Source organism: Notechis scutatus, chromosome 4 (assembly GCF_049901735.1).
Source record: "Notechis scutatus isolate UNSWTSFEM ecotype Mainland chromosome 4, rNotScu1.2, whole genome shotgun sequence".
In the NCBI taxonomy this organism is placed as follows: Eukaryota; Metazoa; Chordata; class Lepidosauria; order Squamata; family Elapidae; genus Notechis; species Notechis scutatus.
Genome location: NC_142012.1, coordinates 131,292,632 through 131,319,335, shown reverse-complemented (window position 1 = coordinate 131,319,335; position 26,704 = coordinate 131,292,632). Strand labels below are relative to the sequence as shown.

Below are 26,704 nucleotides of genomic sequence, written 5' to 3'. Positions count from 1 at the left end.
TATTTCTATTCTCTGTGATAAAAGCAAGATTTTTTTAAGCAAAACCTAAGAATCAGTGTTTGCATCCTGTTTTCCTTAGATGTGCAAATGAAAGGCTTAGACGTCTTGCTTGCCCTTTTGATTTAAAGTCACATCATGCTGCTACCAAGGAAACAAAAATAGTTGTTGGAAATCAATTATTGAGTATCTTATTATTATTATTATTTTAAATAAATAAATAAATAATTGGGAAGGGAATAGAATAAATCTGGTTGTGACTGCATCCTCAAGGAAAGTTAACATATCTGTCCAAGATTGTTTTTATGGTGAGGAATGTCTCCCTTGCTGAATCTGTTCTCTTCTGGGAAGATTTTTATTGGGTAAAACGGCCTAAAAGGAAAGGCTTAATTCTACCATCTGCACATCCTAATTACAGTAACATTCACCAGCATACTTTGAATTTTTTCCCCCTAAGATTGTGGCGTAGGCTAAAAAGGAGACAGGCCTCGAGGTAGCCAGATTTTTACATTCCATTCATCCAGTTTTGTTATCGTGTCTTATATTTAGTGCAGAAAGATGGCACCTCTGAAAGACGCTGGAGCCAAACTGGGCATCCCCGGTTGTTGAGAAACAAAGTGCCCCTAGCTTTCCTACCAGAATTTCATGTGCTTGCTGAGCACTCTGTCCCCGAGGAACCCTCACTTACACCCAGGTAAAGAATGAAACTAGATTACAATAAATTAAACTAGAATAAAATAACCATAAGTGCATGGGGTGCTAAGTTGTTGTACATCATTTCAGCTTTGCAAATGGGAATGTCTCAATGTTTTCTGTTTTTTAAAAGATTTACAGAACTAGTGGATGGCAGAGGAAGGATCACTACTAAAATCAGCAGCTCTCCAAGTCGACCTGTTTCTGTGAAAACACGTATGTACTGTTCACCCTCCCTTCTTGGCTTTCTGTTCTGTCACACAGCACAAACTTTCTGGTTAAAATATATTCTTGCCTGCTTTTTCTAGAACCAGAAGCTCTCGTGAAAGTGGAAGAAAATGTGGAGGAATCAACTAGCCGGGCTAAACTAGCAGCGCAGCTGTCAGAACCTGAGAGTACCAAGAGAGAAAGTATGTTTGAAGAAAGGAGATAGAGATGGTCCAAGATTACCCCCTTGCCTCTCCAACCTTAAGTAATGTTTGATTTGTACTGGATTATCAAGAATCTTAAAAATAGCCAGAATATTACACCCTTCCCTTTGCATTACCAGGTGAGAGGCAGAATTGTTCCATAAACTTCTGCAAAAATGGTGGGACCTGTGTTGCTGGCTTAGTGTCCTACAATTGTGACTGTATTCCAGGATTCAAAGGCAGATTATGTGAACTAGGTGAGTTAAGAGAAAAGTGTATTTTTCTGAACAATTTTGCCGCATGTTACTAAGAAGGAGCAAAAGAAAGAAAACAGAGGGTAATAGGAAACTGCCTGAATATGCAAGTGTTGCTCCTCTTTTTAAAAGGGATGAAAAACTTACATACAGAATTAGAAATGGTGTTTAACAGTGCAGGATAAAAATTGCATAGAAATTTATCCATAGGCTGGAAGGAGAAGTTGAGTTAAAAATCTGCATTGGGAAATAGAGGAAGAAATTGATTTATGGACTGTAGGAAATATATGCTACAGTACTGACAAAACTTTTTCTGACCCAAAGAAGACATATGCCCATGCCTTTGTCGTAATTGTAATGTTCATCAGACTTTGGGAACTGATATATCCATTAATATAGGCCATTAACCCACGCAAAGTATTGTTCGCACATCAGTCTGTTATACGTCTATGTTTTTTTCCCATGAACTAAAAAAAAAATACATTTCTGGAAGAGGAAGTAAGATTTGTGTACATATAGATTCTACATATGGAATCTAATTGTAATATGATTGCTACAAATGCATAAAAGAAAAACTTATGAATAATTATGAAATAATGAAATGAAATTATGCCACCAAGAACAGTCCAGAAGAAGGGGTTTGTATTTAAACTCTGATAAACATGAAACATCTAACCTTACAGTAAGTCACAGTGAATTAAGGAGGACACTGAAGGTGATCCAGTCTGCTATAAATTCAAATTACTCTTATTTTTACAAAATATAGGTGTCCATCTTTTTAATGGAAAAAAGAGACTACAGACATGGCTACTGGACTGTTTTACATAATTAAGTACTGTAAACAGATATATGGATAGAAATTGAGCAAAGATTGAATTGCTGCAAGCTTGCTTTATGGAATGGAATTATTTCAATGTTGCTATTAGGAAATAGGAAATATGTCTGCATAGCACAATTTGTAATTATGTATCTGTGGACAGAACTGTAACTGGGAGGGAAGGTTGAAGTTTTCATGGCTGTTTTGTCTAGCATAATTATGATACTGAACTTTATTAAAAAATTCTAACCTTATAAGAGCCAGTTTAGTGCAGTGATTGAGGCATCAGGCTATAAAGCAGGAGACTTTTGGTGTCCTTGGGCCAGACATATTCTCTCAGCCCTAGGAAAGAGGAAATGGCAAACCGCATCTGAAAAACGTTGCCAAAAAAACTGCAGGGACTTATCCAAGCAGTTTTTTGAGAACCAGACATGATTGAGCAGAAGAAAAAAGAATTAAAATAAAAATAAGGGTGTAAAAAGCACCAGATTTTTTCTTTTGAGAAGATGATATTCACATGCTTTACAAATGCTCTTCTTGCCTTACAAGGTGATCCTATACAACCCTCCTTGGTACAGCATCATTTATTATCTGAGAGCAAACTGCAGTAACATACAATCAAGTTGTATCATGTACTTCTGTTATTGGTGCATTTCCTTTTTCCTCTTCAAATCTCTCTTTCAAGATATATTCCACCCACACCCACACATAAGAACAGTTTAATTTAATTCCTTGGCACTGCTCTGAATAATTTGTCTGATTTGCACAAAGAAAATTAGGTCAAATATGTATTTCTATTTATTGAAATGTTCTCAGTACATATTTTTCCCCTCCAGCTTGTAAAAAAGTGCCTCAGACTTGTACTCGGCTGTACTCTGAAACAAAATCTTTTCCAGTCTGGGAAGAGGGTGTCTGCCATTATCTGTAAGTATTGTCTTGACCACCTTTTTTTCTTGACATATCAAACTTCAGATTTCAGCTTGCTATTCCTGATGCTGTCTGCTTTTTATTCCAACCTGCCTGCTCACTTTTTTTCATAGGAGGCCCAGAGAGAAAAGGGTGGGTGGAGAGAGATGTCTTTTACACTGAATTAAGGCTAGTTTTGATTTATACTACAAATACCATTTTTCTGCCTAAAAATAGCAAGATGGTATCTACTTTCACCGGTTGCATCATCAAAAATTGGCAATATGATTTTGGGGAGACTGCTGGTTGCTTGATTCTGCTGAGACTTTGGGGGAAATGTGAGTAATGTCTTTTTGACAGTGGCCTGGAGTTCTATTAGGGCACTGGGGGATTGTTACTCCTGCCCAGTAAAAAAATAAATAAAAAATAAGGGATTTAAGCTCTGGGATTTCATTTCCAACCCACGCTATACCTCTTTATGGTCAAATTTTCCATCATTCATTCTTTGATATATGCTTGTTTTCTTATCAGATACAGGAGAGTCTACAAAGTGCATCAGGACATTTGTTATAAAGAGAGTTGTGAGAGTACTGTAACAAATAAGGCACTCAGCAGGTAAAACAAATGTAGTTTTTATTTGGGGGAGAAATCCTAAGGATGCCTAACCTCCCATTTCTCATAGCACCAATTATAATTTTTAATAATATGGTGAACACCATACAACCTGGATGTTAAGTTAGGAGGGATTTCAGCCAATTTGGATTTTGTAAGCCAGTTTGGTTAACCTTGGGCCAATCACTCTTTCTCAGCTCTAGAAAGACGTAATGACAAACCATTTCTGAAAAATCTTGTCAAGAAAGCCACGGGGACTGCTTGTCCAAACAGTCTCTAAGAATTACTTATGAAAGATCCTGAATATCATAATATTTTATTTGTTTTTTTCTTTGCCCCTTCTTTTGCCTAACACACTATTGGAATTAAGTAGCATCAGAAGAAATACTTAGAAATAAGTGTTACGTTACTGTGTAAGATAAATAGTCATATATTAAAATTTCTTATTTCAGAAAACAAATCAACAGGCATTGAAACCCACAGTAAGTATCTTTATTGGGCAGTGGATGGGAACGATGGTTCCATTAACTGATATATTAGATAAATCAAGGAATTTAGACACTTGATAAATCAGAGTTCCTTGAACAAGAAGTGTCCGGACTCATTTTATAATTCCACGTAGCTTAAACCATGGGTAAAGCATCATTGACAAGCAAATATTTACATCTCCTTTTTGAGGAACCTCTAAGATATTGATAGCCTGCCAAACATTAGAAGGAAACTGTAGCTATATTGACTGAATGCCACAAAATATTTTTTAAATGCAATGGAATTAGCAAGGCATGCTAATAATGACTTTATTATTTCAAAAAGTCAGGCATCATAAGAAAATTCATGAAAACGTTCATTTATTTTTATGTAACATTTATATATATATATATATATATTATGCATTGCGTTTATATTTGCATGTATTACAGTGCTAAGCAAAGCTAAACAAAGCAATGCTTCATAACATACTATATAGGGATGTGTCTTTTCAAATCATTAGAGCAACCAGATTATTCATGCAGTTACTCTGGAAGGTTTCTAGCTGCATGCATGTACCTATGCAGACAACTAGGAACAGTCCACAAAGTAGCCATGTGAGTCTTGCAAAGGATCCATCAGTTTTAACTGTTTGAAGATAGGTGCTTTGTACATTTTCTCATACATTGCAAAGTACCTTTTTCCAGGTTAATTCAGCCACAGTATGACTCATCTTTTTAATATATTGTATTGCAACTTTTATTTCTGCCTCTCTATAGTGGTTATTTGATAATGGCTGATGGAAAACAGTCTCTCATTTTAAGGTTGTGTCTTAATCCTTAAATGGAAGAGGAAGATTCCCTCCATTAAGTCTTCTACTGATAAGTGCCAGAGTTGTTGTATCAACAGAATTCCTCACCGTGATCCTACTTGCTTTTGGACTACCAAGGAACTGCTCTCAAGGAATGCTGAATAACAGTGATCTGCTACAGATTTTAATTGCAATGTGAATAGAGAACAAATCCATTTATTAATTTACAATCAAAATACAAATATTTGGCATGAAATGGAGAATTATTACATCAGTACCTGCAATACTGAACTATCTAGGTTATCTTCGGCTCCACCTCATCCCAAGGATACAATAGCTTCATCATGTCAACTGATTTTTGTTTAAAGGGGGAGGGGGGAAACAGCTGGAACAAAAGACTTTCCATCTTTTTTGTTCAAGAGATGTTCACTATAAAGCCCCTTGTCTTCAGCAAGATTATAATATCTCACTTTCATTTCCAGCTTCTTTCCATCATAGGATCTAATTCCATTATATAAATTGAGTAAAAGTTCTTTTGCAAGCTTCCTGCATAACAGTACTCAAGTTTAATAGTATTTGAGATTTGGACATATAATCTGATTTATGGACTTCCTTAAACCTGAGTCCTGGAAAAAAAAAGTGTTCTCTTTATAACCTAAAAACAAATCTTATTGCCTCAGAAATTGATCCTCAATACTTAAAACCATATAATGTTGTTCCTTGGCAAAATTAAGGTAAAGAAAAATTATCCATTTTTTTCAGCCAACTCTCTCAATTCATTACTATTGCTAACAAATTATTAGCACTTCAGAAGTTAGAATAAGAAAAAAATTGGCAGTAGCAGCAATAGAGGACTGTCTTTTAGAAAAACCAAAAGAGTTTTAGTTGTTCAGCCTCCAGATGCTGTTAATGAAGGTTTCTATGCTTTCATAAAGAATTTTACCAAAAATCTTAATGTTTAATACGTAAAGTATTTCCTTTGATATTCTTAAAAGACAAAATTCTGATGCCGATGATGGAAAAAGGCTTCCATCCATCTTCAGTGGTGTTTATTTTGCAAAATACGATGACTAGCCTTCAAAAAGCCTATTACCTAGCCTTTGTGAGTCGTATGACTAGTTAAAACGATAAGGTTGTGTTAATAGACATATATCGTATTTTATAAAGCAATACAACCAGAAAGTCATAGTTTTAAATTACTATTCTGGCAGGTATTGGATTATTGCAGAAAAGGCATACCCACTGCCTGCAACATAATTCATGGCATATTTTAAGAGCTGTAAATATTGTTTATTTAGCATAGAGGAGCATATTGAAAAGGGGATATTTTTCTAATTTGAAAGACAATAGTCCTTGCTATTGGCAGAAATAGCACAAAGTGGTTCCAAAGTTCCTTCATTCTTTTAATATTTTAACTAATTTTTACTTGTTTTATAACTTTTAAGGTGCCCAGAGTCACCATGTAGGGGAGATGGGTGGTATAAGAAATTAATTAATAAATAAAAATTTTAAAATCCTAGAAGTCATCAATAGATGCTTAGCCACATTCCAACATAAGTTATTTATGTGTGCTGTGAATGATACTATCCATTTGTGATTATTTTCCCTGATGGGGGATGGCACAACACTAAAGGGCCACAGATTGTATTAAAAATGTAGAATTACAATTTTTAAAAACCCTGCTACAGTCAATGTAGCCAGCAGAAATACCTGCACATTCATTTACATTACCTGGTTGAATTGGTGTATTGTTCCCTCTACTTCTGATGTTTAGATGTCTGCACAGGGCACTGTGCCCTACAGTAACACAACCTGCACACAAGAGAACCAGCACCAGGCTTAAGAGAATTACTGTGTAAAAACTTAAGATTGTGACAGAATCTGGAAAAAAATAAATGAAATGAAAACTGAGCATGGTCAGCAGAAAATGTGTGTTGGGAAGACTACATGAAGAGGAAGAAGGAAGTGAAATCCTTGGTATTTTGAACAACCACATCAGCACTGCAATTACACTACATAATTAGGCTTATCAGAACCATCTCATCTTTTAACTAGAATATTAAAGTTTGCAAGAATAAAGAGAAGGAAGAAGGGATAGCGCCAAAATATTACATTTTTCAAAATCCAAAGTTAAGTTTTAAAATAGTATCTGCAGAAGACAAAGACCATGAAAGATCTTTATTGCTTGTTCCTTGTTTGTCAGACTGTTTTCCCCAGAGACTGTCTTAAGGCAGAAGAGGACCATTATCAATCCAGTACTCTGTAGTCAGATCAAGGCATATGTAATGCACCAATAAACTAAAAAAGGTTTATTTTATTAAAGTTACCTTGTTTTTTTTCCATTTTAGACTAAATATATAATTTATTTCAAAGTCATTCTGCTTTTTTTTTTAAGAATAAAAGGATTACTGGAGTTAGCTATAAACATTGCATTAAAAAAAACATTTATTTTCAAATAAGGGTACCATTTAGAAACTTTATTTAAAGTCATATTTATGAATTGATGTTTGAGTTTGATTTCCCAACCTGCCTTCCATTTTTTAATAACTCATTTAAAAATATTCACAAGTATTAGATTTCCCTATTATCAGAAGTACCCATCCTTCCTATCTTAAAAAGGCAAGAAATACTACTACTACTACTACCAAATAGCAAAAACTTTTAATTGGAAATTTATTCAGAACCACTTCCATCATCATTCTCTGAATCTGAGAATTCTTCCATTGCTTCCTCCTGTTGCCTCCTCTGCTCCTCTTCATCAGCCAGCAACTTCTTAAAGACCTCATATTCTTCAATTGAGGAGCAGGCTATTTCAGTCACAAAATCCTGTTCAGAAGCTCTGATAATACTTTTCAGTTTGGGATTGACAATTTGGGTCTGTCTTTTCTTATCAGGAGTTTGATAGCGTCCCAAGCGCTCCAAAAAATTTATTCGTTTGTTTATTTCAGCCAGCGATGCTTGGAAGAAACCAGACTGCACTATCTCTCCATGTTTAATTCCCATCCTGAAATAGGCAAACTAAAAAACAGAGATTAAGTGAAAGAATGAACACTATAGCATTCTACTACAAAGAATGTAACTCAAGACACAGTTCAACACAGAAATATACTAAATTGTGTCTGTTAGTTTCAAGAAGGTTATGCTCTTAATATAAATGGGCACAACTTGCAGCCTGCAAGAAAAAACTATCTTTATTCAGGCTGTGTACAAGAAAATTAGCTTTTATTACTTTATTACTTTTATTTTAAATCTGAGAATCAACTGGGATGTGAAAGAATTGAAACAAAGACTGAGACTGAGGTTAAAATTCAAGCATTATAAATTATAATTATGATAGCAGGTACTAATGGCGCTTGAATTCCAAATAACCACTCCATATTGTGGTAGGTTATGGGTGAAAGATTGGGGGAGAGGGGGCAACTGTTTTTTAATTGCTAAGTTCTTTTTGCTGCATATTTCTACAAATAGTAGAAATAAGTATTATTCCTTAGTATTTTCTGTATTTTGTCTCATATTTTACAGGAAAATTAAGCAGATAACTAGCTTACTGACACCCAGGGCATTTGAGTGTTTACATTCTAAAGATGAAAAGGGATTTGGCAATTTTAATTTTTTAAAAATGGCTATGGAAATAAAAATGTAGACAGAGTAAACATCCAGAAAAAAGAGGTTTATGATAAAACTTCACAAAATTAGTAAATCATAGATTGGAAGCAGTTGTGAGAACTCACAGGTCCCAAGCCCTTTCTCAGTAGAGCTTATGCTAAAGCATTTTAGGAAGATGGTAATCAAGTCTCTATTTGAAGATCTCCAATAGGAAGAAAAGTGCCACTTCATGAGCAACTAGTTTCACAAGTATAAAGTCTGACCAAGGCAGACTGGAGTGGGACAATTACTTCCTGTGACCTGGACTTTATGAGTCATGTACCATTTTCCACAATTGTCAGGACAAAAAAAGGCATAGCAATGGAAGGTTCCAATTTTTTAAAATGACAAGAAGCAAAATACAGTTAAAGATCGGTGAAATCAAAACATCAGGATGTAAGCTTTCCTGAAGTAAGATATGAGGCCAAAGTCTTCATCATTATATCTTCAAAAGCAAGAAAAATCATATGGTAGATTCAATATAGACAGATATTTCTCAGGATCCATATAATAGATTTTAATAAGAAAAAAAAAGTGCATAGGAACAAATTTTTCTAACAATTATATTGTTAGAGGCAATATTTGAAGGAGTGATAAATGCAACAGTTAAAGTCACATTCTGAGAATAGGAATATATGAAATCTCCTAAAGCATATTTTTATTTTTTGAATTGCTCAAGTTCAGCAATGGAACAGTGTACCACCATGTGCAATCTGACATCAGGAAAGTTATTTTGAAAATACCTGGAATTTGTATTCAACATCATTTAACTCTTCTAAAAGGAGTTGTGGACTTGTTCGTAGAATTTTTGATACTTGTGCCATTGTAAAGAGACATTTTTCTTTAAGGAGATTCTCTAGGGATTTTATTCTCTTGTGTGGCAGTGTAAATATACTTGGAAAATTTACTGCCACCTGGTTAATGCTTCCTGTTAAAATAAGAGGAAAGAGATAAGATAGCACTGACTAAAATCGTCTTTGTCTTTAGACAGACACATGTATCCCTAACAATATTAAGAGCAAACTAGTATATTTTTAAGATATAATTTTTCCTAAGTGTTTCACATAAACTCTAAACGTGTTCTCTCTAAATAATGCATTTGGAATATTTGTGAGTCTACATTACTACATTATCCCACTTTTGTATTTAATTTACTGCTCTTCAGTGCAAAAATAGCAATAGCATTTAGACTTATATACATACCTCTTCATAGTGCTTTACAACCCTCTCTAACAGTCTACAGAGTCAGCATATTGCCCCCAACAATCTGGGTCCTCATTTTATCGATCTCAGAAGGATGGAAGACTGACTCAACCTTTGGCAGGTCAGGATAGAACTGCTGGCAATTGGCAGAATTAGCCTGCAATACTGCATTCTAACCATTGTGCCACCATGGCTATTTCAACATAAAATATTTCCACATTGACCATTGCTTGCAATTCCTTAGTGGTGTACAGAGTATAAATGTTTTTTGTGTGTGTGTGTTTGTGCATGTGAATGTATGTAAAAATAGGAAAACAGATGTTTAATTATAACAGAAGCTTAAAGCACTTGTTCAGCCCAACTCTAGGATCTTCCCCCAGAAGTGTGTGTGTGTGCGTGTGTGTGTGTGTGTGTGCGTGCGTGCGTGCGTGTGTACATATATGGCAAAACAATCCCATTTTGTCGAATGACAGCACTGCTCTAAGACCCTTCAATCCTCGAAGATGCCCACGAAACCCCCAAATATTTATTCTGGCAGCAAAAAGGGTTATGCTGAAATGAACGATGGTGGGGAAAATATTCTAATATTCTCTTTTGGCAAGCAATTGGCACCTATATATAAGAAACATAGTGTGGATTAAGGAATTGATCCAGAAACATATGCATGATTAACTGAACATGAACACTTCCTTAAATATAAAGGACAGAAAAACTAAATGTATTGTGAACAGAATCTAAACAAATTGGAACTAAATAATCCACTCAATTCAGTGTATAAATTCAGCAACTGCAAAATTCAGGAGGAGCATTACCTGCATCTAAATCAAATCTTCTCAGAAGATCCGCACGTTCCTTCAAATGTTTGGGTGACATTCCCAGCAGTTCAGGCTTCTTTTCTAGGGTCTTTAGTATTGTGGTAATGCTTAAACCCAATAGGAGTAATTCTGAAATTGCAGTCAATTTTGATTGAAATGGTACATCCAGCTGCAAGCTAAATAGCTGTGTTATCTGAGCAGGACTGAATCCCAAATTAACATAAGCACTTCTGTCCTCTTCTAGCTCCAAATGGTCCACATTTGTTGCTTTTACTTCTTCTACTGGTGAATTAATTAAAGTTTCTTGGGGCTTTGGAGAGCACTCATAGTTTGACCTATAAGGGGGAAAACCTTTTTTGCTCTGTACAAAAGACCTGGTAGTAATCAATCTGCAATCCAGGTGTTGATGAGACCACCAAAAGGCAACTGGTAATACACTGAGAGAAGGTAAATGGATAGAGTCATAGGCAAGGGGGGGGAAGCTGTATTTCTCAAAAATCTGCAAAAATAGATTTAAAAAAGCAAATATATTTGTATTTTAAAGGAAAGAGCAAGTATAGTTGCCAGCAGATCAAAGGCGCTTGGCAAAACTAAACTAAAACAGTATCACACCATAATTTATCAAATATTAAAGCTATCATAACTTGCCTCCCAATTTACCTTATTTGAGGTATTGAATTACAGTATCCGTGTATTTCACACAATTAAGATGAACTTGTCACGACAGAAACATTTAATTGTTCAAAAAGTGTTACAGTTTATATTGAATATAACTACTTTTAAGCCTCATTCAAATCACAAAGGCCACATTAAATATTGTATTTTTAGAAAATGAGTAGCAAATATGTTCACAAATAATACGTACGAGAGAAATCTCTTGGTTTTGGTCAACACCAAAACAAAATGAAAAGTGTTCTACATAAACTATCAAACATCAGTACTCCATTTGGGGGGTATTTCAAAATTATGCTTAAAGAAAAATATTGTTCTGTTGGTAACACTTGAGAAGCAATTTTTTTCCAAATAATATTTCTGCAGCTTTTACAGAATATGCTGGTGGCCTAGTCTGTTCAAAAGATAAAATGTTCCATATTAATACTCATGAAGCATTAATTTAAAACCACATCAGACTGTTCTATAATGATCTCATTGCATACTTTCAAAATTGAAATGTAAATTACCTAGACTTTAAATTTGAACTATCTACAGTAAAAGTAGTGATTCACCCAAATGTGACCCCAAACTCAGGTTAAAAAATTAAGATTGCTATATTCAAATGACATATTGCATCCAAATAAAGAATTAAGTAATAATCTGATGTACACATTAAAAAAAAAAACTTCGTTATTCTACAGCATACCAAAACACAGTGGCTCCATTTTAGCCAAGTCTAGTATATTGTGTGCACATAACCAACCATGGCCAAAGAACATATGTAAATATAAAAGTTCAACTCATCTGATACAGTATATACCTCAGATTGAATAGGAATTTTAAACTGTTTGCTATCAAAAAAAGGAGATTAATTTCAGATTAAATCTGCAATTTGGTATACATTTACATAATAATCCCATTTTGCTTTTAACTTTGAAATATGCTTACGTGTATGGATATGCAAGGTTTACCAAAAATTGATCGTCATAAACAATTACATTACAAATGTTTGCCATTTTCTTCTAAACACTATACACACACCCATACCAGATGTGGAATTCAGCAGGTTCTGACCAGTTCTGGAGAACCAGAAATTTTGAGTAATTTAGAGAACCAGCAATTACCACCTCTGACTGGAGATTTTACAGTATCCTTCCCCTGCCACACCCACCAAGCCACACTCACAGAAGCTCACAGAACCGGTAGTAAAAAAAAATTTGAATATCACCACTGACCCATACATGTAGTAAATATGTATTTTAATGTCCTTGAAATCTCCAGGTACATTAAATGAATGAATGAAAACCAGATTGTGATCTTTAACAGAGTGACACATGAATAGGAATCCCTGTTCAACCTCGCCCCTTTACCACGAACAGGTAAGATCGACCTTTCCCCCTTTATGGAAGCCATCCTTCTCTGGACACATGACCATATAACCTGTGGATGAAGTGGTAGCATCGCTGGAAAGCATGAGGCTCAAAACGATTACATAAAACTTCCATCTCACCCGTCTGTAAAAGGGAAACGGCACTTATAAGACAAATAGTGTTAAGCCATTATTGCCTGATGAGACACAATTGGCTTGATTTGTATTTGTCACTCAATCGTAAACCATGGTTACAAATGACACTTGCTGCGTTCATACAGGATACGGAGAGATACATGGCATGCGAACTCATCAGGTATCTTTTCTTACGCCTGCTTATTAACCCATGAAAGTACAATAGTAAGTGGCACTTCTGTTCACACATTATTTTTCGATGGACAGACTGATAATGAGAAGCGTACTCACGCGCCAATAGCAGATTGCTGATTTCATACTCGGCATCGCTGATCTTTCGCAGCTTGGACAAGTGGAGAGAAAACGAAAGGGGAAGGTGCTCGTGTAAATGCTTTCCTACCGAAACGGAAGCTGGGGAATAAACGTTCCGTGGGACAACCGAAGGGCGAATAAAAAAAGCTTTGTAGTTGTAAAGGTTGTGAATGAAGACCAAATCAGATACGTGAACAGAGCGAGTGCGCCATTATCTTCCCCGAGACTAGTTAAGGGCGTATCGTACCTGACATTTGTAAAGAATCCTACTTGAATAGAAGTCCGATACTTGTGAATATTCATACTGCTTATAAAGGATCTACCCGAACGAATCAGATTACATCTCCACAAACCAAGTCATGCGTCAGTATACTGCAGAAAAATTACAGAAACGAACATTTGTGCTACAGCTCCTTACATTAAAATTTTATTTGGAAGCACGTTATAAATCATGCCCATCTACTTATGTAAATTAGCATGATTATAGAACTGTTTCTGATATTGCCACAGCACAAAATGTACAGAAGTGGTGCCTCAGATTCACAATTTTACAGGACGTAGGATTTTTTTTACTGTTATGGGAGACAAATGTGACCTATAAGACTCTGATAGGTGGGATCCAGGACAAGTGTGCATGTGTTGTCTGCATGTCATAATCACAAAGGGCAGAAGCCACCGGATAACCCTATTTCTTCAGAATATATCTGGATTTTGTTGTACTTTGCAGTCTATTCAACAATTTCCATACTTCCCAGCTTTTGCCACTCTGATGCCAGTTCCTCCAATAGTTCCATCCAATGTTAGTTCTTTGCAGTTTTCCATAGGTCCTCTCTGATTTTATATACATATCCCTATTTATATAAATTGCAAAAGCTGTAATATAATTTATTCTTTGTTTGAATATCTGCTTTTCTTACTGGGGCAATATATTTCTGATTTAACCTGTTTGATTCTGATTGTTTAACTTCCTAAATCTATATTAAGATTTGGAACATCTTATGTATGTACCTAATCAATTTTTAATTGAAACTGAAAGCAATATAAAAGTGGTATTAACCATGTGACATTTGAAATGACTTTGAATATCTTATTCTAAAGTTCAAAATGTGGTTATTAGTAGATTTTTTTCCACAAATATTATCCATTTTAAAGAATGCTCTAAAGAATTTGGAAGAATGAAACAATAAAACATGATTACGACTTGTCCTTCCATTGCTACATTTTGGCCTAAAATGTAGTATGACTTTTATCTATTAGATCTATTATTTATCACATGTTTTAGTTGTAGAACATATCAACATTAAATTTTATACTCTTTTAATGGATGTTGCAAAGAAAATTACTATACAGGAATAATTTTGTTGTATCCAATTGATTGTAAAAATATTTGTTCTAAACATTTGAATTTTTTAGACAATTTATTTTTGAGTTTGTAAAAAAGTAGTGTTCCCCTTTTATTTTTAAGATGTATATAAGTTTTATTCCAATAAATTGTCTTTTGTAATTTCATTATGCTTACTCAAAATCATAATTTAAAAATGAAGTTTATTGGATTACTTGGAAAACAAGCTTTCTGTCTAGCCTTCCTCATAGAGTTGTTGTGAAGATAAGATTGTGGGAAGCCCTAGATTCCTTGAAAGGAAATACAGAATAAAATTCTGTACGCTGACAGGAGAAAAATATCCTGGGTGAAAAAATGTTACCCTATACTCTTCAAGCATGTCGATAGAAATGAAGAATTAATTTTCAACTATTCTCTTTCCTTTCTAAGAAAAAGACAGCTAATGCATAGAGTCCCTGAGCTCTAGGACTAGTGAGATCTGTTCTGACTTTTCTGTTTTTAGTATGTTCCAGCAGATTCTGCTAGTCAGTATTTTCCCAAACTGACAAATAAAAACATTTATGTTCTGAATGAAGAGTTATTTCTCCTATAATTATTTCTCATGAGGCATAGTGCCATGTAGAAGGGGAGAGGATAACTCTCCCTTTCTAGGCTATTTTAATTTCTCCTTTTGAAGGAAAACACAAATAGCAATACTAATGAACATAGAAAAATGAAGAAACATCTTAAAAACTGTAGCAGGCAGTCTGTCAAATTATGTCAATGAAAATATCTACACACATTCTAATCAAGGCATTTTCATCTCTTCAAGGAAGGTCCCTCCTGACAACACCATTGTTTTGATCAAATGATGGTAGAGATGACATCCCAAAAAAATATAGTTATAATATTCCTGACTCTTTTAGTTGGTAGACTCACAAATTTAACTTTTTTAATGTAAGTTTTTGCTTGTTAATTTAACTGAGTTATTTTGGATAATTCATTCTCAATTGAATCTATTTTAGAAAAATGAGACTGGAAAGGAGAAAAAAAGGAGTCAGATATATCAGTTATGAGTTCTCTAAACATAGCAGGATAAAAATAATATATATTCCTTTTCTGTAAATAATGGGAAATGTGCAGAACAAAAAAATCCTCCAAAAAAGAAAAAGACTGGACCACAGCTATTCATGAAAAGAAAGTAATATGAGACATACATTAAAATACTACTGTGTATTTCATTCATTTCAGCAAATGATTTAACACAATTACAGCAAATATCATTCAAAAAGTTTTCATTGTCTAAAATAGAGTATATGGCAAAAATTCAAGACACAAAATCGATCCGATTATTATGGTTGTGCAAAACAAGTGAATGAGGTGCTTCACAAAGTACATTAGCTAAACAAAGCACCTATTTTTCTTGAAGCATTAAAGCATCCAGCTTCTCTGGAATTTTCGTAAGATTATTTTGAAGGTAATCTTAGATTTTCTATGCATGCATGCACGTTTCATTAGAATTGTCAACCAAGCAATTATCCATGAAAATACACGTGCAGGCAGCAATGAACAGTTTTTGAAAGAAAACGGGTATCAGTTTCAAAACACCTTTTTGCAAGTTTCTACAGCCTTGTGATTTAGTCTAATTTTATCTGACAAATCTAGGTATTATGCCCAAGTGGGACATTATCTAGTGAGGCTTTCTCTTGGATTAATTTTCAATTGCATCCTTCTGTAATGTTAGTATATACAACTCTTTAGCAAACTGGATAACATGGAATCATGTCAATCTAAAAATTTGCATTTTTTCCACACTATTGTAAAATACGCACCAGGATAGAGAAATACTAGGCCTCAAGGGATAGAATGCATTAAGGACTGATTGGATAGTAGTTGTTGCTAGCTATTGATGCCTTTTTCTATACTACACACATAAAAACACTAGTAGAATTCTTCCAAATATTTTGCTTTTCTTCTCTGTAGATTGGGTAACAGCTTTCTTCATCATGAAAAGGCACAAACTCCATAATACAACCAAAAAAGAACTGACACTGTGTTCCACTGAAACAACCTTTAAAGTGAACCCTAGTAAAATAACATTCAAATTGGCATTAATATTAAGGATAGCTGCATTGCTGAAGGAAATACTCCTTAGAAGAATTAGTCAAACACAAATGTTCACCTATCAAGCTATCAAGTAACACAATCAATACAGAGAAGTAATTATCTTCTGTGCTAAACTAATCTGAAAAAAAGGTATTGCTCCTAAACAGTTAAAAAAGAATTATAGAAAATTAAATTGCCAATTTATAATTCACAGGAACTATGCATGCATGCATGTATGTATATGTATATATGAATGAATGCATTGGTCAAATCAACTGAACTTTCTAGAGACTATTTCTTTCAGCATAATAAAGGTTTTTAAGTAAAACTCACCTGTCAGAAACTTCTGGCTAAGATAGTTTGTTGGAAAATAAATGCCCACTTTAGTGTAGATATTGACTAACATATTAAAAAGTTGTTTTCTCTTGATATTTATAAGAAAATATTGACCTTGCATTTAAACTTAACATGTGCAATGTTTCCTCTATTGTGAAGATTTTTCTGAAGATCATCCACAAAGACAAAATATAGAATATTATAAATACTGATTATCCCTTTAGTTATGTATCAGCTAAATTTTGGAAGATGAGGTAAAATATATGGCCATCATTAACTTTTGTTTTTTATCAGGACTCATGTCAGTAATTCACTTAAACAAAATTTCAAATGATGTCCTGTTATTCCAATAAGAAAAATATGAAAGATACTGTTTTTCTTTTTTTTAAAAAGGCCTAATGTATGAAGAAACTTTTATGTTATAAAAGACTATAATTAGACTACTGTTATGTAGACAGGCACTATGAAGACTAAATCCCCATATATCGGAATTAAAGAATCATATCAGACGCGCTCACAGGAGGCAGAGTGAACTTGTAATTTTGCTGCTTCATTATGTTCATCACATTGATGTCCTTCCGGCATTTTTTTAGTTCACAAGACAAGTAAGATTGTGTCCAAAGTTAAGATTTCAGTGATTCTGGCATTGGGAAGAGGTTGATGGCTCTCGATCCGCAGAAGAGATAATTCCAACTAGTTGGGAATTTGCCGTCTCATGATTATTGACCTCATCATTAAAACTCTGCTCACTGTCCAGGCTTGGGATTGCCCAGATATCACCATGATTGCAACCAGTGGGATGAATTTTAAAACTGTTGTTTTCTAAAAATAAAATATTTTTATTAATATTAATAAACACCAAATAGCAAATACCATACTATGTAACAAAAATGTCACTGAACAGAACAAGATTTACTGATGCGCAACACACATAAATCTGCACTGCACAGAAATTTATTTCAAATACATCTCTTGTGTGCTAAGACCTTGAAACAACTGGGTCAAATGCAAAATATCCCCTGTATAGAATTCTTTGAAAATCTCATTCATCTGAGAATTCATGGTAAATTAGGAATGCTGCTTTCAGAATCTTTTCTCATACCTGTTTTGTCACAAATAAATACTTTCTCCCATGCATAGTTCATCAAGTTTACAGGTTGAAACACCCAAGGATCCTGTATGACCATTTCTAGAGTTATTCGATCCTGTGGAAAAGGCTTCAAGAGTCCAGAGAGGAGACTCATCAGACCTAAAGAAAGAAAAGAGAAACACCACCATATTAGCCTTCAGCTTGCCTTTCAGATATTCTACTTTCATTGAATGTAATTGTAAAATGAACAATTATTACAAATTGAAATCCAGAACACTTCAAATGTTTTTTTTCTTCATTATTACCTTTCTTGGCTTCATTTGTAATTACTTTCTTTTCTCAAGATGGCTTCTATTCAGTAGTGAAAATTACTGCAATAGAACCCAGGTTTCAGGATCATCTGCTTTGAATAAGGCACACTGCACCTATGCAGATATAATTCCAAAGAATTATAATTTAAAATTATAATCCTTTATGACTATCTGAAATGGATTTCTTTTTTCTTTTAAGATATTGCAATTCATTATTTGATCCAAAGGCTACATGAAAATAAAACAATGTAAGCTAAAAGCTATGCAAATGAGTATCACTGAAATGGCATGTGTTCATAACAAAAATCACAATCTTTTTTTTCCTCACAGGACAGTCAATATAGAATGGAAATTCAGAACAAAGAATTAGCAGGGAAATGAGAATTAAATGGTCCTTATCTTATGATTTTTATATACTTCAGATTCTCCTCCTGAAACTACAGCAGGGGTGTCAAACTGGCCCACCCCCAGCTCCGTGAATGGAAAAAACATCACGGAACGTCATGTGACGGCAACATGACACCACAAGTTTGACACCCGTGATCTACAGGAAGAGGTCATCAAGCCTTTTACAGATGACGGTTTGAAAAGTATAATTAGAACCTGAAAGTCTGAAGAAAGTACAGTAATTACATGTATTTACTTATAACACACACAGACTCCCTTTATGTCACTCCTCCTGAGTTTCTATGCATCTCATATGCCAGATAAACCATAAACGTGTTTTGAAATACAGAATATAAAGTATATTATGCAGTCACCTATTTCTGAACAGTTAGCCCTCAATTAAATAACACCAGCCAAAGGATTGTTGGAAGGAAATAGTCTTTGCTTCTTTTCAAAATGTTAGTAAGAAAGCAGCCATTCTAACCTTGGCAATCTATTCCAGAGCAAAAGGGCTGCTACCGGGAGGGCTATTTCCAAGCCCCACCCACTCTTAGTATATCAGAGAACAGAATTCCTATTCTATCATTTTAGCCAAGTCAAAATGGTTAGGCCAATTCTATTTAGTTCACACAGTCCCAAAGAACCTAACAAAAATCTAAGCCAGCCCATTGAATTGGATTTAGAGGCCAAATGACAACAGCGCATAATGTCCTGCAATATTGGAGTTACTCTGTTATACCAGAGCTGGCCAATCAGGAAGTAGCAGCTGATTTTTTTTCATCAACAACTACTTCCAAATTTCCTTGTTGAAAGCCTTAGGCCCTTACCATGCCAAAGCCAAGTCAACACAGATACCGAAAATTCAAATCGGTGTGTTGGAGATACCCAATTTCAGACTGGGTATGAAATAAGCTTAAATAGCTAAATATAAGATGAGCTACGATGCCAACAAAATGTAATGTTTTATCTTTTGCTATCTTGGAAAGGATGTGTAAGAATATAATGAATAACTTGGCCCACACAATACGTGTAATATTGAGGCCCATACTACAGGAGCCTCAATATTTATTTTTTCTGAACGTCCCTCCTTCAGGGATATTTAGGCATGTTATTTTACTATTGTACTGCTATTAACAAACTGTCCAGGGCAGCCAAACTCCTTTTAGCTTTGTTATTTACCATCTGATATAAGTAACACTCTCCTTCAACGTCTCTAAATACTGCTAAATATTTATATCATAACCATACAGTACATAAATTTAAATAAAAGGGGATAGCTGCTTAATTGTCTGCAAAGATTACAGAAAAGGCCTGGTATTTTATACTTATTAGATGTTCTGTTTCAACCTTGGCAACTTTAAGACTTGTGGACTTCAACTCCCAGAATTCCTCAGCCAGCAAAGCTGGCTGAGGAATTCTGGGAGTTGAAAATCCACAAGTCTTAAAGTTGCCAAGGTGGACACCTCTGTAGATGTTCTGTTATTAGATATTATAGTTTATGTATTATATTTTATTGCTATAAATGTTTGTGGAAATAGCATTGGTCCTGCACTTCATAATAAAGTGCCTAAGGACACAAACCTTTCCTCCTTCACTAACAGCAACTGCTCACTCAAGGAGAATCAGAACCTTCAATCTGAAGCTTCAGTCCATCTTTCATAGGCAATCTAGAAACATGATGGATGGCACTGAACACTATTTAGAAATTAAGCAAAACAAAGAAAATGCACTCCCTCCATCTAAATCCAGATAAGTCACCTCAAAGAGAGAGCGACACTATTTTCATCTTAAACCTTTATATTACCTGTCCCCATCAGGGAATCTGGGAATGCTATTTCTTGAAATGTACAACAGGTATTAAGCAACAAGGATTCCCTCCTCTTATGAATAATAAAGACCCAATGTACTGAAAAGTGCAATTTATAAACAATTAACAACAGACATGGAAAGAAGAAGTCTTTCTTAACAAAATCAACAAATTATCAATCCCATTTGCAAAGTTCAGGGTTCTAGCAATATAGAAATTCTGATTTAAAGCTTCAAAAAAATTGTTTATTTGGGCATGCCATGTGTAAGGCCAGTCATTCTATTTATTATGTTAAATAGAAAACCTAGCTGAAAAACTGTTTTCCTTTTCGCTTGAGTTATAATTTGCAAACGCATTAGTGAACTACTCACCAACTGACACCTTGTAAGGAGGTCGCAATACAGCATCTATTGTTTCTTCAAGCTCACAAAAAGGATTTTCTCCAAAGATTATGGTATAAAGGGTGATACCTAGTGACCACATTTCGAGTTCTGGTCCTGAATATCTATAGAGAATTAAATAGTTAAGCTCATTGAGTTTAACAGACAAAATCATCCAATATAGAAATACAAACAAAAGAAAATTTAAAAAATAGTGCCCAGGAACAAAATGTATCCAAATATACCTTCTTCCTACCAAATGACATGTTGTTCTGTCCTTTCTCACCTTTTCCCCTAAAGCTTTCTCTATTATCGGGAAGAGATCTGATTAGGGGCTATATGTTTCCCAAAAGTGAGGGAGATTCAAAATTAAACAGAAATGTTATAGTTCAATAATATTTTAATTTAATAAGCATGCTGGGTATAACCAAGAAATCTGCCACAAATCACAAATTCTTGTGTTTTTCAGAGTAGGAAATTATAATTAAAAGCTTTAAAAAAAAACGTGTTAAACACATTTAAAATTGTGGATTAATATTTGCTATGATTTCCTAGTTTGACTGAATCTGGACATCATAAAAATTTCCTAGATTTTTACTCAGCTTGCTAGACAGCCCGACAATATATTCATAACTCATTTTATTAATTTTAAATATGATAAAATTTCCATGGTGTTGCCCTATGTGAATTTTGGAGTTAATGCACAGCCTCTCCCCTAAATCACACTAATATACTCTGTTGAAACATAAATATTATTTGAAAATCATACATACGGATTGCCTGATAGCACTTCTGGAGAGCAATACTCAATTGTCCCACAAAAAGTATAGAACATTTTGCCAGGTTCCAAATAAGCAGCTGAGCCAAAGTCTATTAGTTTGATTGTGAAATCTTCAGCAATTATGATGTTCTCATCTTTTATGTCTCTGTGAAGAATATTCCTAGAGCGAAGATACTTCACTGCAGATATGAGCTGGTGCACAAATAAGATGAGATCAGAATAGCACCCATTCCAGACAATAAAGTAACTGTAACCAAAGAAATAATTATATGTTCTGCTTAAAATCTTATTATTAGCTTTTTGCCTTTAAATAGATACGTAATTAAGAGAATATGAAATTCACATTTCATTTTAATCTGCTTCTGTAGTGATTAAAACTCAAAATGTCACTACTGTTTTATGTATTACTAGAAGCAATATTTCATACACTTTATTTTGTTAAGTAACATTTTCATTAGAACTATTCCATGAGGAAGATGAGCGGGATAATGCCTCTTCTGATTATATGAGACTAATAGAACTAATAATGATCTAATTTCAGGGTAAACACTTGTTCATTTATTATTAGTTTTATTCCACCTTTTTTATATATTTTGATCAAATCAAGTTAGTCAATACACTTAATATTACTGCCTCCTGTCTTCCCTACAACAACATTGTGACATAGATTGGGTTGAGAGAGTGTGACTGGTCACTGTAAAAAATAAAAAAAATGTAAAGAGAGTGTGACTGGCCTGAAGTCATCCAGCCAGCTTTCAGCCTAAAGGAGGCCTATTGCTCCTATTGCTCCTAGTTTCTAGGCCAGCACTTTAACTACAGCATCGGATAAGTTCCCAATTCTCCAGGATTAAATATTTACTGTAGTCCATAAATGCAGATCTCATCATATTTCTTCTGCCTTTAGGCAGAAAAACATTTAAGCAAGACCAATTATTGCCTCTAGTTTTGGGCTAGAGGAGAGAATAAGAAAACGCAGAAATTTTAATGTGGAGAAAAGTGCACCACAGAGATCAGTTCTTTACCAAAGAAGACTACTGCGATGTATATAAAGTTGTAGCAAATAAATAACAAGGAAAGCAATAACCAATATCTTCTCATGCTCTATTTGCAACAACAACAAAATAGCTTTTACCGCCCCTCCCCATTTATACATAAGTCTCTTGCTCTTCCATCTTTTTTTCTTGTTGGTCAATATGACACCTAAATCATGATTAGTCTGTCAGCAGCATTAGTGGTTCTAAGGAACAAAATTACAGATTTCCTAGGTACGATTTTTATTTTAATATTACCACCTTTTATTACATGATTCACTCAAATATACATATACATATGTGTGTGTGTGTGCGTGTGTGTATGTGTATTAGAGAGAAAAATATATACTGTAATAGTAAAAAGAGGTTTTGTTAAAATTTGATTGCAAATATATACGTATTCCTTAAGGTTAAGGCCAATTCTAATATAGTTTTTGTTATATACTAGAGACGCCTCCACTTGGAGGCATTTTTCAAGGCAAAAGTCATTTTCCCCGGGAAATACGAAGTTGTTGGGGGCCCCCCCCCACTTATAAGAGAAAGCTTTGAGCAGGCCTTTCTCACTTCCTCTCCTTGGCGTTGTGGCCAAGGGGGGGGGACGGCCCCCTTTTTTTTTTTTTTTTTTTTTTTTTTTTTTTTTTTTTTTGGGGGGGGGGGGGGGGGGGGGGGGGGGGGGGGGGGGGGGGGGGTTTGGGGGGGGGGGGGGGCCCGCGGGGCGCCGGGGGGGGGGGGGGGGGGGGGGGGGGGGGGCGGGAGGGCGGGGCGGGGGGGGGCTCGCCTCGGGGTGTTCTCCCGGGACCCTGAAAGCGCTCGGGTGGGGGCCCTGCCCGTCCCATCACGCCCCCCCCCGCGGTTCAAGAGGGGGGGGGGGGGGGGAAGCGGGGGGAAAAAGAAGACCCCCCCCCCCAAAGGAGGGCCCGCCCCCCCCCCCCCCCGCCGGGGGGCTCGGCCCGCCGCCCTCCTCCCCCCCGTGGGGGCCGGCGGCGCAGGGGGGGGGGGGGGGGGGGGGGGTGGGAGGGAGGGAGCCGGCTGGGCGAGGCCGGCCCCCCCGGCGCGGGGGCGCCCCACTTGAGGCTGTTTTTAAGGCAAAGTGTTATCTCCGCGGAAATTTACAGGTCAGACCAAATATAGAATGCCCTTTGGAATACAGATCAAGACACATACGCAAGAAACAATATCACAGCCCCATTATAAACTTCGTGATATTCCTTTATAGGATAAAATATCACAGATACCCCAGATCAAGACTAGGCATATATATAAGAAGAGGAAGCTAACTCCTTATGCCTCTGCCTCGATTTGGAATCAAACTTGAAATCTATACCTGGATAACATTTTTTTTTTACCATCTTATCAGCTCTTTATTGCAGATTGCATTTTAACAAAATCTCACCTGCCGGAATATGTAACTTGCCAAAGGCTCATCCAAATCAGGTTGATTATCAATGAATGTGAAGAGATCTAAACCGGTTCCATGCTTCTCCATCACTAGTTGAAAGAACTGTTGGTTCTCAAATATATCTAGCACCTAATGTCAAAGAACGTAGTATGAACAACTTTTTTAAAAAAAAAAACTCAATAAATTTCGTATTCCACTGGACCCTTATCACTTCAAAAGTATTAAACAATCTACTTTTTATTTATTTACTGGATTTATTTATTATATTAATTTATTTTTGGGACTGATATCCTGCTGATTTCAATAAACTCTCAGCAGTTTACAATAAATACAATGAAATCACAATTTAAGTAATTACACAGAATTCAAACATAAGCTGTAATAAATAAGAGCGAAATAATAAAAGTGGTAAAAATGCTGTCTAAAATAATCCAGTTTTTAATAGCTTCTTCAAGTAAGAAAAGGGCTACAATACGGGTAGTCTTCAACTTACAACAGTTCATTTAGAGACCATTTCAAGTTACAATGGCACTGAAAAAAAATACTTAAGACAGTTGCAACATCCCCATGGTGATCAAAATTCAGGCGCTTGGCAGCTGACTCATATGACAGAGCAATGTCCCAGGGTCATGTGATCACCTTTTGCAAACTTGTGGCAAGGAAAGTCAATGGGGAAGCCAGATTCACTTAACAACCTTGTTACTAACTTAACCACTGCAGTGATTCATTTAACAACTGTGTCAAGAAAGGTCATAAAATGGAACAAAATTCACTTAAATGTTCTGCTTAGCAACAGAAATTTTGGGTTTAATTGTGGTCCTAAGTTGAGGACTAGCTATAGTTTTATTTCCAATGGGAGACTGATGGAGAGAAGTGTGCCTTGTCTTGGTTCTTCTAACCTCAGGAGTATGGAATCACTAGCAGCTACAAGATCTGATAGGTCAAGCCAATCTAGTTGGAAGTAGTCAGTCCTGTAAAGTGAAGCCACGAAGGGCTTTACAAGCCAATACCACCAACTTGTGTGGGTACTTAGAAGCTTACTGAGAACCAGTGCAAGGCCCTCAGAATTAGTGTTATATGTACCCAATGTCAGGAATGGATAAGTACATGAGTCACTGCCTTCTGGACTAGCTTTATATTATAGGGCCATGTGAAATATTTTGCAATATAATCCAATTGGGGGATAATGAAAGTATGAATCATTATAGCTTGATTGCCTTGCAACTATTGTCTCCAGGAAGGACACCACATGAACAACCTGCAAAACACTAAAATCAATAGGGAAGCCTTGTGTAAACAGTAATTTCATCTTATTAGGCTTCAGCTATAGTCTATTGTCTCCCATTCAGACCCTTATAGCATTCAAGCACTGGAGCAGGACCAACAGGATCTCCCCTAAAACCCAAGGTAATAAAAGCTGGATATCACCAGCATATTGATGATACCACATCTTGAATCATCAAATAACTTCATCTAATAGTTTCGTGTACATCAGGGATGTCAAATTGGCGGCTGGATGCATCACGCGCAGGCCATGCCCACCCCAGCTCCATGAATGAGAAAACCATCAAGAAATGTCAGATGATGGCAATGTGATGCAGTGAGTTTGACACCTGTGATGTAGATATTTAAAAGTATAGGACAGGGGTGGTCCTTGCAGTACTGCATGTCAGAGGCTGTTGGGCCAATTCCTCCTTCCCCATCACCACTGATTGAAACTATACACTAATGAAAGAGCAGAACCACTGCAGAATTGTGCCACCAATCCAAACCCCCAAAGGTGATTCAGTAATGTACCATCTTACAATTACAGCACAAAGGAGAATAATATTTTGATAGTTAAAATAAAACGTTCTCATTTTGGCTGAGGACAGATGTTAGGGACAAAGAGCTGAATGGGGCTGTGTATTGAGCTTAGGATAAGTTTTTCTCATTGATTTAAACCTTATGAGTTTATTCTAGGCTAACATTATAATTTTCAAATGTTTCCATCTCACAATTATGGAAAAGCACAACTCTATGTCTTATGCTGCCTACTTCTTAGAAAAATAGATTCAGACATTTTCATCTTACATTTCAGGAGAACTAGTATAAAATGAGCAAACTAAGTCACAGATTACATCCTAGCAAGAAGTCAAATCAAGAACAAAATACAGAAATTATGAATGATCCAATACTTGAATTTCCATGTTTGGAAATTTGCTATATTCCATTAAGACCAAATAAAATGGTTTCACATATACTAATACAAGGGGCTTAATTCCTGAAGTTATATTTATATATCTGCTTAACAGGTCTACTATACCTTGATAATATTGGGATGTTGAAGTTTCCTCAGAATAGAAATCTCCTGAGTAATAGTCCCTAGCTCAGGATCTTCTACCCAGCAGTAGTCTAATACCCTTCCTTTCCAAATGAATTTCACTACAACCTATGAATAATAAGATGCAAAGGAATAATTAGACCAAATTTGGACAGGATAGGAAGAAGCTTAATTTACTTTTTATCTATGTTACAGATTTTTAAAAATAGTTTATACTTAAGTTGTACAATGGCATTTCAAATAGGTATGCATTTTAAATTTATTGTTTTGCTTAAAGAACTATAGACTGAATCACATATCATGATGGCATGGGAAGGGCATTTGTACATGC

General features: G+C 35.5%; 3 protein-coding genes across 6 annotated transcripts in view; 1 reads left to right on the top strand and 2 right to left on the bottom strand.

Annotated features, from left to right (window-relative positions):
* The window catches only part of SNED1 (sushi, nidogen and EGF like domains 1), an 83,039-nt gene extending 75,754 nt beyond the window's left edge, over positions 1-7,285 (top strand). For 3 of the 4 annotated variants that reach the window (XM_087964970.1, XM_087964969.1, XM_087964968.1), the window contains 8 exons: positions 547-691; positions 824-906; positions 999-1,100; positions 1,241-1,357; positions 3,008-3,095; positions 3,609-3,692; positions 4,142-4,171; positions 4,937-7,285. In XM_087964970.1, coding sequence (XP_087821096.1) covers positions 547-691; positions 824-906; positions 999-1,100; positions 1,241-1,357; positions 3,008-3,095; positions 3,609-3,692; positions 4,142-4,163 — 641 coding nt within the window. In that variant the 3' untranslated portion in view covers positions 4,164-4,171; positions 4,937-7,285. Of the gene's footprint in view, positions 1-546; positions 692-823; positions 907-998; positions 1,163-1,240; positions 1,358-3,007; positions 3,096-3,608; positions 3,693-4,141; positions 4,172-4,936 lie in introns of those variants that run through there. The other variant, XM_087964971.1, reaches the window with a different exon arrangement.
* Positions 7,286-7,610: 325 nt separating this feature from the next.
* On the bottom strand, positions 7,611-13,161 carry MTERF4 (mitochondrial transcription termination factor 4). Its single transcript, XM_026694941.2, has 4 exons — positions 13,081-13,161; positions 10,629-11,130; positions 9,357-9,541; positions 7,611-7,986 (listed from the first exon to the last, which is right to left on the bottom strand). The coding sequence occupies exons 1-4, from the start codon at positions 13,114-13,116 to the stop codon at positions 7,642-7,644; spliced, it is 1,068 nt and encodes a 355-aa protein (XP_026550726.2). The 5' UTR covers positions 13,117-13,161; the 3' UTR covers positions 7,611-7,641.
* Positions 13,162-15,640: 2,479 nt separating this feature from the next.
* PASK (PAS domain containing serine/threonine kinase) overlaps positions 15,641-26,704 on the bottom strand; it is a 29,597-nt gene continuing 18,533 nt past the window's right edge. The window contains exons 13-18 of the mRNA XM_026694928.2: positions 26,356-26,481; positions 24,045-24,179; positions 21,613-21,812; positions 20,831-20,964; positions 17,967-18,113; positions 15,641-17,686 (exon numbers count right to left, since the gene is read on the bottom strand). Of these exons, the coding sequence (XP_026550713.2) occupies positions 17,496-17,686; positions 17,967-18,113; positions 20,831-20,964; positions 21,613-21,812; positions 24,045-24,179; positions 26,356-26,481 (933 nt within the window). The 3' untranslated portion in view covers positions 15,641-17,495. The remainder of the gene's footprint in view (positions 17,687-17,966; positions 18,114-20,830; positions 20,965-21,612; positions 21,813-24,044; positions 24,180-26,355; positions 26,482-26,704) is intronic.

Excerpts from the sequence above, each read along its gene's own strand:
- MTERF4 (XM_026694941.2), bottom strand. The coding sequence starts at position 13,116 with ATGCCGAGTATGAAATCAGCAATCTGCTATTGGCGC. Across the intron at positions 9,542-10,628 it reads AAGATTTGATTTAGATGCAG|GAAGCATTAACCAGGTGGCA; the intron begins GTAATGCTCCTC and ends TTATTTTAACAG. Across the intron at positions 7,987-9,356 it reads ATGTTGAATACAAATTCCAG|TTTGCCTATTTCAGGATGGG; the intron begins GTATTTTCAAAA and ends TCTGTTTTTTAG.